This window comes from Rana temporaria, chromosome 13 (genome assembly GCF_905171775.1).
Source record: "Rana temporaria chromosome 13, aRanTem1.1, whole genome shotgun sequence".
NCBI lineage: Eukaryota > Metazoa > Chordata > Amphibia > Anura > Ranidae > Rana > Rana temporaria.
In genome coordinates, this window is record NC_053501.1 from 103932170 (window position 1) to 103942541 (window position 10372).

General features: G+C 42.8%; 1 protein-coding gene across 1 annotated transcript; it reads right to left on the reverse strand.

Annotated features, from left to right (window-relative positions):
* Positions 1-2791: 2791 nt before the first annotated feature.
* On the reverse strand, positions 2792-3766 carry LOC120920094 (olfactory receptor 1361-like). The gene has a single exon (XM_040332006.1). The coding sequence runs from the start codon at positions 3764-3766 to the stop codon at positions 2792-2794; it is 975 nt and encodes a 324-aa protein (XP_040187940.1).
* Between the last annotated feature and the right edge of the window lie 6606 nt (positions 3767-10372).

The window sequence follows — 10372 nt, forward strand, 5'->3', positions numbered from 1 at the left end:
TAATTGATAAAGACATTTTTTTTTTTTTTTTTTTTATTGGATATGTTTTATAACAGAAAGTAAATTTTTCTTAAAATTTTCAGTCTTTTTTTGTTTATAGCGCAAAAAATAAAAAAACGCAGAGGTGATTAAATACCACAAAAAGAAAGCTCTATTTGTGGGAAAAAGGGACGTCAATTTTATTTGGGTACAGCATCGCACGACCGTGCAATTGTCTCATTAGACTTTAGAGGCAATATACAAATCATCAAAGAATGTATATAACAGCGCCACAACTCTCACTATAAAATTAACCGGGCAGCCGCTACCCTAATTTTGATGAACCATCAGATAATAATCATATATAGAAAAAAGCAGTGCTATTCCAACCACCCCCTACTAATCTATACCCCCTACAAATATTGATGTGCAATGACAAATTATAAAGTGCTAGTGCAAAAAATTTGCAAATATTGCATCAAAAGAATTGTGCAATCATAACACATCTATCATATATATAAAGTGCTGAAAATACAATGTAATGTGCCAAACAATTTATATTATTGCCTGTTGTCTCTGTCTGGTGCTGCCAAGCCACGAATATGATCTAGGCGTGCACGGTGACGTCAGCATCCTTTCTCTTCCTACGCGTTTCATCATGCGACATCCTCACGGAGCGGAAGGGTGTTTGCCCTAATTGGCAATACGCTTGTACAAATGAAGTAAAGGGCCAGATTCACAAAGAGTTACGCCGGCGTATCAGTAGATAAACCTACCTAAGATACGACGGCCTGCGCCGTCGTATCTTAGGGTGCAATATTTCCGCAGGCCGCTAGGTGGCGCTTCCATTGAGTTTGGCGTAGAATATGCAAATGAGTAGATACGCCGATTCACGAACGTACGCTTGCCCGTCGCAGTAAAGATACGCCGTTTCCCTAAGAGGTATGCCGGCGTAAAGATAAAGCTGCCCCCTAGGTGGCATAGCCAATGTTAAGTATGGCCATCGTTCCCGCATTGAAATTTTGAAAATTTCCATCGTTTGCGTAAGTCGTCCGTGAATGGGGCTGGATGTAATTTACGTTCACGTCGAAACCAATACGTCCTTGCGGCGTACTGTGCCGCAATGTACACGGACGGCGCATGCGCCGTTCATAAAAAATGTCAATCGCGTTGGGTCACCATTCATTTAAATAAAACACGCCCCTCTCATCCTCATTTGAATTACACGCGCTTACGCCGGCCCCATTTTCGAGAATCTTTGAGAATACAGCACTTGCCTCTCTGACTTAAGACGGCATAGCGTAAATAGGATACGCTACGCCGCCTTAAAGATGCGGCGACCTAAGTGAATCTGGCCCATACACCATAAAAAAATGAATATATAAAAAAAAAACATTTACCAACATTAGCAGGCTAAAAGCACAACAGTTTGTGCCAACAAATGCCAGTCCACACAAATGGTGTATGAGTGTGCATCAACTCTTAAAGGCTCAATGAATGAAAGCAAAAATAACAATGAAAATAAAAATGAAAATAATAATGAAAATAATAATATGCACCTATTTCTCAAAAAATTGGCAAAAAGCAATTCAAATCAATATCTATGTTCAACTCATTGTGATGTAAAGTGTCTATCTCATAAATTCAAGTTTTGACACCAACTTGAGCATCTCTATTCCTCTCCAATGTCCTCTAATCGTATCTATCCCATAGGAGGTTAACAGGCTGGGGTCCCTATTGTGTTTCAGCTTGAAGAGCCCAGAAACACTATGTTGGTCAAAGCCCTTTTTAATATTATTGATATGTTCTCCTATTCTAGTCTTAGGTCTCCTTGTGGTCCTACCCACGTACTGTGTCCAACAAGGACAAAATCTAAAAGGAGAGGTACTTCAAAGAAGTTCCGCCACCAAGAGTAAAAAAATCTTCCTGTGACACCCTTCACCCTAATAATGGGGACGCTTATCAGATAAAGTTGACCATCTATTTCTAGAGTGGTCAAACACGCTTACAGATAAACCTCTGCAGGGTAAGGTAAGTGATGAGGCCTCCTATAAATCCCTGGAGCTCGCTGGTGATAGGGGAATTCGTCCAATGGTGTCAGACTCCAGCCTTCAAGAACAGAGTGGTGAAAAGAATTTGCTGTGTTACTAAGGAGGAACAGACGCTTGCTGTCCTGAAAGCAGGTTTCAGAAAAAATAAATCTCTGCACAGTAAGACCGGGAGCAGTAAGAGGGAAGACTACAAGCTGAAATCTCTGGAGCCCACCTAGCTGTCTCTTCACCAGTCTACCTGACTGACTCTCTGGAGATTTTCCAGGGCATGGAGGGAATATTTAAGTGCACCGCTGTCTTCCAGAGAGACCTGCTACCTCTGGCATTCTCTTTCCTTGTAGATCCCTCATCCTGTGCTACAGCACACATACGGTCTATCCTGGCTCCTGCTGCCTCTCAGGAAAGCCTCCTCCAACTTCTTCTGTGGTAGGATCCTTCCAGACCAGCCACCTGAGCCCAAGCCAGAGGTAGAGTCCCTCGAGGGCAACTGACAGTCTCCCTCAGAACTGCATCTCCCTCTTCCACCCAACTCCTTTGCTGGCATGACTCATGTCTATTTAAGGGCTCACTTAGTCCTCTGCTAGGCCACTTCCTGGGGATTGGCAAAGGGTCCCTAAATATGCAGGGCAAACTTCACAGCCTCCGACCACAAATTTCTAGAATATTGTCCGACATTCTAGAACTACGATGAGGCACCAGAGAACTGCCTGGATGAGTCATCCAGCCCTGAACGGTTAATGAACGTTATACAATTTATTTTCTCAATGTACTGTTTTTACTTGTACTTGTTTATTGCACTTTAGAGAACTTTGTTTCTTGTTTGAGTTATTTTTAACAGTGTTTTTGACATCCTTGTTCCTTATACTATAGATAATAGGGTTTAACATTGGTGTCACTACCGTATAGAGAATTGAAGCACTTTTGTCTACATTTGCAGAATTAGTAGAGCGGGGTTTCAGATATATACAAATGACGGTTCCGTAGTAGAGAGCCAACACGGTCAGATGAGAAGCACATGTGGAAAAAGCTTTATGCCTTCCTTCTGAGGAACGGATCTTCAGAACAGTGGATATGATGTGGACATATGAAGTCAGAGTCAAGCATAAAGCACACGAACCGAGGATTGCTCCAGAGATGTACATGATTATCTCATTATACAAAGTGTCTTGGCAGGACAGTCGAAATAAAGGGGGCATCTCACAGAAGAAGTGGTCGATGTAGTGGGACTTGCAGTAAGGGAGTTGAAAGGTGAGGGCAACATGCAAAGTAGAGTTCAAAATGGACATACTCCATGATCCTGCTACTAAACTGGCACACAACTTCATGTTCATGATGGTGTTATAATGTAATGGTCTACAGATGGCAACAAATCTGTCATATGCCATGACTGCGAGTAGGCAACACTCCATGACCCCTAAAATCAAAAGACAAAAAATTTGCACTGCACATCCTGTCAAGGAGATACTTCTGTCCTGGCTCAAAGTGTTTATGAGAATTTTGGGAACTATGGTGGATGAGTAATTGATGTCATTAAAAGCCAGATTACTCAGGAAGAAGTACATGGGGGTCTGTAGCTTTGGGTTGATCCTCACCACAACGATGAGCAAAAGGTTTCCTGACAATGTAATAATGTACATCAATAAGAACAGGAGGAAGAAGATGGCCTGGAGATATGGGACATTGGATAGACCAAGAAGGATGAACTTTGCTGGAGATGTTCGGTTTACTTCCTCCATAAAATGTATCTCGTGTCTGGTGGAGGAAAAACATTTAGAAATGCTAATAAAATGTATTTGTTTATTTCCTATAAACAATAAACTCCCCCAGAAGTAATATTGTATTTATTGGTTGAGCTTCATAAGTTGAGTCAGCCCCTGTTTTTTTGTAGGTTTCTCCTTCCCATAATTTCGACTTGTATGATTTGGGTGTTGTGACGGATCTCAGATACCCCGGCTGGGCACCTCCGCCAGACCTGTGTCTCCTGTTCTCCAAAGTACCCAGCAGACTCGCCATAACCATCCCTTAACCCCCCAATCATGAGGCAAGCCACACAGGTGTTGAGGGTTAAAGGGGTTGTAAAGGTTTGTTTTTTATTTTCTAAATAGGTTCCTTTAAGCTAGTGCATTGTTGGTTCACTTACCTTTTCCTTCAATTTCCCTTCTAAATGTTTTTTTTTCTTTGTCTGATTTTCTCACTTCCTGTTCCTCTTCAGTAAGCTTGCCCCCATCATCCGAGCCGTTCTGGCTGGGGGTTAGTCAGCGTGCTCGCCCCCTCTTTTGAGACAACATCCCTGCAGGAAGACGCTATGTTCACAGTGTCTCCCAGCAGAAATGCAGTCCCAAGGGAGGGGGCAAGCATGCTGACTAACCCCCAGCCAGAACAGCTCTGATTATGGGGGCAAGCTTACCGAGGAGGAACAGGAAGTGTGAAATTCAGACAAAGAAAAAAAACATTTAGAAGGGAAATCGAAGAAAAGGTTAGTGAACCAACAATGCACTAGCTTAAAGGAACCTATTTAGAAAATAAAAAACGAACCTTTACAACCTTTTTAAACGTGCAGAGCATAAACTGTTTATTAAATACAAAACATAAACCTTTAAGCACAGTCCCCTTAGCCTTGTCAGAGGGGGTAGGGGACAAGGAAGAACCAATGGGAACACTTACTATATATATTCAAACAATTACAGTTGAAACACATAAAGGGATTATGATAAGCAGGCAGCCCCTCCTGCTGGGATGTGTCTCCACATCATTTGTCTACGTGCCATTACCCAACATAATTAAACACAGCAACAAGAGGGGGGAGGGTTGGGGAAATGGGATGTAGCATTACATTACATGATCTCAAGGCCATTTTATCCCCAAGTCTCTCATTCTCTGCTGGGCCATAGTCTGTGGGTAGGAGGCCAGCCCACAGCCCCCTCCAAAACACACAGTGACAGTGGGTTCTGTCCCAGGTGTTTCTTGCCCACCTTGTGTGTTTTAGCTTCTTTGGTTAAGTTCTTCATATTATATAATAAATAAAAAATCCAGCAGAAATGGTGGAAACTCTTTATAATGGGCACAGCTGGGAACGCGGCACATGAAAATCACACAGACTATGAGAGGTAGAAGAAACTGTTAGGTGGTTTAAAGCGGTTGTATACCCTTATTTGTAATTTTTACCTACAGGTAAGCCTATAATAAGGTAAAATGAAAATCTCCTAAAGCTCTACGCTTTAGGAGATATTGACTTTGCATGCAGCCGCTGATGTCATACTAGCTCATTATGCCTTTGCCTTACAGATTCTTTTTTTTTGTTCGGGTTCAGTGCGGGTATACAACCGATTTAACAACTTCCGGACCACCGCACGACTATATACATCGGCACTTTGAAGAGGGCAGCAGCCATCACAGGTGGCGGTCCGGATTACGATAATGGGGTCAATAAGACCACACATCTCACCTCTAATGTGGGAAGCCTTAAATAAAAAAAAAAAAAAAAAACGATCACCGCTTCACAGCCAAAGCGGCACCTTTTTTTGAATGCAGAGGCCGGGCGTGACGTCATAACATCGCGCCCGGCCTCCGACCACCATAGAGACCATCTGGTCGGCCGTAAATCTCTATGATCAACATCCTGGGGCTTGCGGATCCTGTCACCGACTCACCGATCGCACAGGTGAGTCGGTAGAAGCACCGGAGGGCACGGGAGGGGACGATGACCCCTCTCGCCGCCCGTAAGTATGATCAAGCGGCAGAACACATAAGTGCATCCAAGGGAAGGCTCCTAGATATCTATGCGACAAGATCAAACCGCACAATTGCAATCGCATGCTGCGATCCACCGACCAAAATCTGGTCAAGGTTCCTAAAACCAAATGCAAGTCCAAAGGAGAAAGAAGGTTTGCTTTCCAGGGCCCCAGGCTTTGGAATGCTTTACCAACCAGCATTCGGTTGGAGCAAGACCACCTGTCTTTCAGAAGGCAGATCAAAACCCTGCTTTTCTGAAAGGCATGAGACACAAACAACAAGCGCCCAGAGGCGATTCAGTTCGCATGTGCCGCGCTATATAAGTTTTTCATTCATTCATTCATTCAGAACAGCACTGTATAATATAAATACACACTCCCTTTGTCCCTAGTGGTCTGTCCAGTGCCCTGCATGCACTTTTATATTATAAATACATTTTTTTCTGCCTGGAAACTGAAGATTGTCCATAGCAACCAAAAAGTGTCCCTTTATGTCAAAAGTGGTTTTAGACCAGCTAGAAAACAGCGATAATAAATTAGAATCACTTGTAGAATGGAGAGATAGCAATTTGTGGGGAAATTCATCATCAAACACTGAAAGTAATGACAGCGACAATTCTGCAACTGAGCAAATTTTTTTGATTTGATTACATTATTGATTAATTTTTATTATATTTTTATTTGTTATAATTATTTATAGTTATTTATTATATTATAATTTATGATTTTGTGTTTCAAACTTTATCATACCCGGGATGTCTACTAGACTCTTGTTTGGACAGATTTAAGTGAGTTATTCCTAAGAATTGCAGGCCTACAATATAAAACGCCAAATTTCAATGCTAAACAATTGTACCGCTTTCAGCATCAAAAATCAGACATAATCATACCTCCAGGGAGGTTAAATTATCAAAGTAAAATGTTAAAATTAGAATTAACAATTAAAAAAAATGTTTTAAAGTGCCCCTGCCCCTGTGTGTTCGCACGCAAAAGCGAACACATACGTAAGTCCTGCCCACATGTGAAAACGGTGTTCAGACCATACATGTTAGGTATCGCCACGAAAGTTAGAGCGGGAACAATAATTCTAGCCCTAGACCTCCTCTGTAACTCAAAACATGTAGGGCCAGATCCACGTAGCACGCCGTAATTTTAGGCAGGCGTAGCGTATTGTAGTTACGCTACGCCGCCGCCGCTACTTTGAGAGGCAAGTGCTGTATTCACAAAGCACTTGCCTCTTTGTGAATACGGCGCATGCGCGCGCATGCTCAGTATCACGTCGAATTTTCAAATTAAATTACGCCCGCTCAATGCCTAGACGACGTGAACGTAATTTACGCAAAGCCCTATTCACAAACGTTTTACGCAAACGACGTACACAGCGGAAAATTTGATGCTGGCCCGACGTCCATACTTAACATTGCGTACGCCTCATAGAGCAGGGGTAACGTTACGCCGAAAAAAGCCTTACATAAACGACGTAAAAAAATGCGCCGGGCTGACGTACGTTTGTGGATTGGCGTATTTAGCTAATTTGCATACTCAACGCGGAAATCAACGGAAGCGCCACCTAGCGGCCAGCGTAAATATGCACCTTAGATCCGACGGTGTACTAAGACGTACGCCAGTCGGATCTAGCCCAGCTTCAGGCGTATCTTGTTTTGTGGATACAAAACAAAGATACGCCGGAGCATCCTAGAAGTTACGCGGCGTATTAATAGATAACCAGTAAAAAATAAAATGAGGGGGTCAGGCCCTCAGAGGTGGAAACGTTGCAGTCTGAAACCATTGAAATTGTAAGCTGGAAGCTCCCACACATGGGGAATGGAAGATGACCCAGAAATGGGGTACCCTCTGGGGCTACAGAGGACACAAATGTCCATGTTCGTGGGACCCTCGTCCACCCCCACCTGCCCCCTCCTCCACCCCTCCCCCCCCCATCCCCCCCCATTCTGCCCCACCCCGCTCCCTCACTGCTCCTCTCCTCTCTTTCCCTTCCTATCTTTCGCACTAATCTACATCTGTCTCTTAACTTGGTACCCCTGTGGCACTTCTTTCGATCCTTTCCAAGGGCTGACTAGCTCTCTATCTCTAATCTCCTTTTCTATTATTGTTCTCTGGATAAAAGTTGAAAATGTTACGGGAATGGGCTTACGGGGCCATGCAAATCGACCTGACCTTCACACACAGGAGCCTAACAGCAGTCCCGGTGGGCACTTAACCATGCCCCTAGACAGCTGACGTGACATAGGGCCCCTGGTGGTGGTATAGGGTGCTAGCCGGCAAGGTATTGACCAACCTGTTATTAGGTACATTTGTACTAAACATATTGCTGTATTGCTTTTCTGACTGTTCATGTAATGCCATGGTGGTTCTTGTGGACCCATTTCCCTGCTTATAAATAAAGAAATTTAAAAAAATAAATAAAATGAGGATTTTTAAGTACCGAAGTTTGGCGCCATTCCATGAGCATGTGCAATTTTCAGTGCCACATCCAGTAATAGTGGGGGGAAAACAGAATCCCCTTGTGGTGAACTTTTGAGGATCAAAATTCTTTAGAAATATGTAAAGTTATACATTTTTTATTAAATTAAAAAAGACATATGTAAAACAGACATGTGTAAAGACACATAGCATGCTTAACTATGTTTACAATATTGTCAACATCATTACATAATTAAAGATACTGTGATTCTTGCACCCGACAGGTTTCAGAATACGTATGTGTCTCCTTCTTCAGAGGTATATTTGAGCAAGAATATTTTATATTCTAAAATAGAATATTAACGAGAGCAAATGAGTATACAGATATGAAATTCCGAAACCATTCATGGATATACATCAAATCAGACAGGTTCCGTATACAATTTTTCACATACATGTGTTGAAATGGAATAAAACTTTTTAATGTGTTGTAGTTAATAAAATATAGGAGCAAGATAGAGTCTCAGGGCCAGATCCTCAAACGAATTACGCTGGCGTATCTATGGATACGCCGCGTAATTTCAAAGTTCCCGCGTCGTATCTCTGTTTTGTATCTACAAAACAAGATACAACGGAATCTGGGCTCGATCCGACAGGCGTACGTCTTAGTACGTCGTCGGATCGTAGGTGCATAATTACGCTGGCCGCTAGGTGGCGTTGCCGTCGAATTCCGCGTTGAGTATGCAAATTAGCTAGATACGGCGATCCACGAACGTACGTCCGGCCGGCGCATTTTTTTTCGTCGTTTCCATTCGGCTTTTTCTGGCGTATAGTTACCCCTGCTATATGAGGCGTATCCTATGTTAAGTATGGCCGTCGTTCCCGCGTTGAATTTTAAATATGTTAGGTCGTTTGCGTAAGTCGTTCGCGAATAGGGATTTGCGTAGAATGACGTCACCGTCGTAAGCATTGGCTTGTTCCGGTTTAATTTCGAGCATGCGCACTGGGATACCCCCACGGACGGCGCATGCGCCGTTAAAAAAAACTTAATTTACGTCGGGTCACGACGTATTAACATAAAGCACTCCCCCATCAAATAGATTTGAATTGCGCGCCCTTACGCCGGGAGAATTACGCTACACCGCCGTAACTTTAGAGGCAAATGCTTTGTGAATTCAGCATTTGCCTCTCAAAGTTGGGGCGGCGTAGCGTTACTAGGAGACGCTACGCGTGCATAAAAATATGATCCGCTACGTGGATCTGGCCCTCAATCTTTTCCAAAAAATCCAGACAGGGGTGGTGTGCCCCCAAGATGGTGGTGGGGGGTGTGCGTGCCCCCCCCCATCTGTGCCGATTTGTTCTGCAAAAACAAATGTATGTGCTGCTTTAGTTTTAGAGATATTGCGCATTAATGTTGAAACCTCTCCCACTTTGCACCACACGTTATTACATTTTAAAATAAATTATACTATTTGTTTGTGCCGATATGTTCCATGAAAACGAAATTTCTGTTTGTCCGATTTTTTTGAGACATTGGACATTCAACGTTAGATTATGTAACCTAAAGCCCCACCCACTTTGCACTTATTAAATTCTAAAACCAACCGGCTGCACATGTCTGGTGCGACACTGACACCATACACTCCTGTTGGCTCCCGTTTGGATTGGTTTTCCATGCCCTGCTGGATATTAAGCCTACAAGTTATCCAGATTTGTTGGCTACCCATTCCGGATTCGCTATTGGGACCTCTTTTGGAGTATTTCTTGTCGCCTGACATTAACCGTTTTTTACCTCTATATTTTTGTGCGTTAGCCCAACGTTTTTTACACGCATATATCCTGATGTTTTCAACAACCTGTCACTAGCCTACCAGGCAGGCCAGGTAACATCACTATATATGCCATATGACCATTCTCGATGGTTTGTTTCACACATTCCTGTGGAGACTTATCGTACTTACCGTTATGCTCCTGATGAAGCGTTTTTTCAACGCGAAACATGTTGAGTAAAAGCGAGTAAAAGCAACCTCCATCACTCTGCATATTCAATACAGTTCTAAGGATCTAAAATAATTTCTAGTGCTGTATGATTTCTGTTCCATTATTATACATGCATTAGTATCAACTTTTATGAAATTTCCTATGTATGTACTGTGAATAATATGCCGATATTATAGTATTATGTTC

Excerpts from the sequence above, each read along its gene's own strand:
- LOC120920094 (XM_040332006.1), bottom strand. The coding sequence starts at position 3,766 with ATGGAGGAAGTAAACCGAACATCTCCAGCAAAGTTCATCCTTCTTGGT.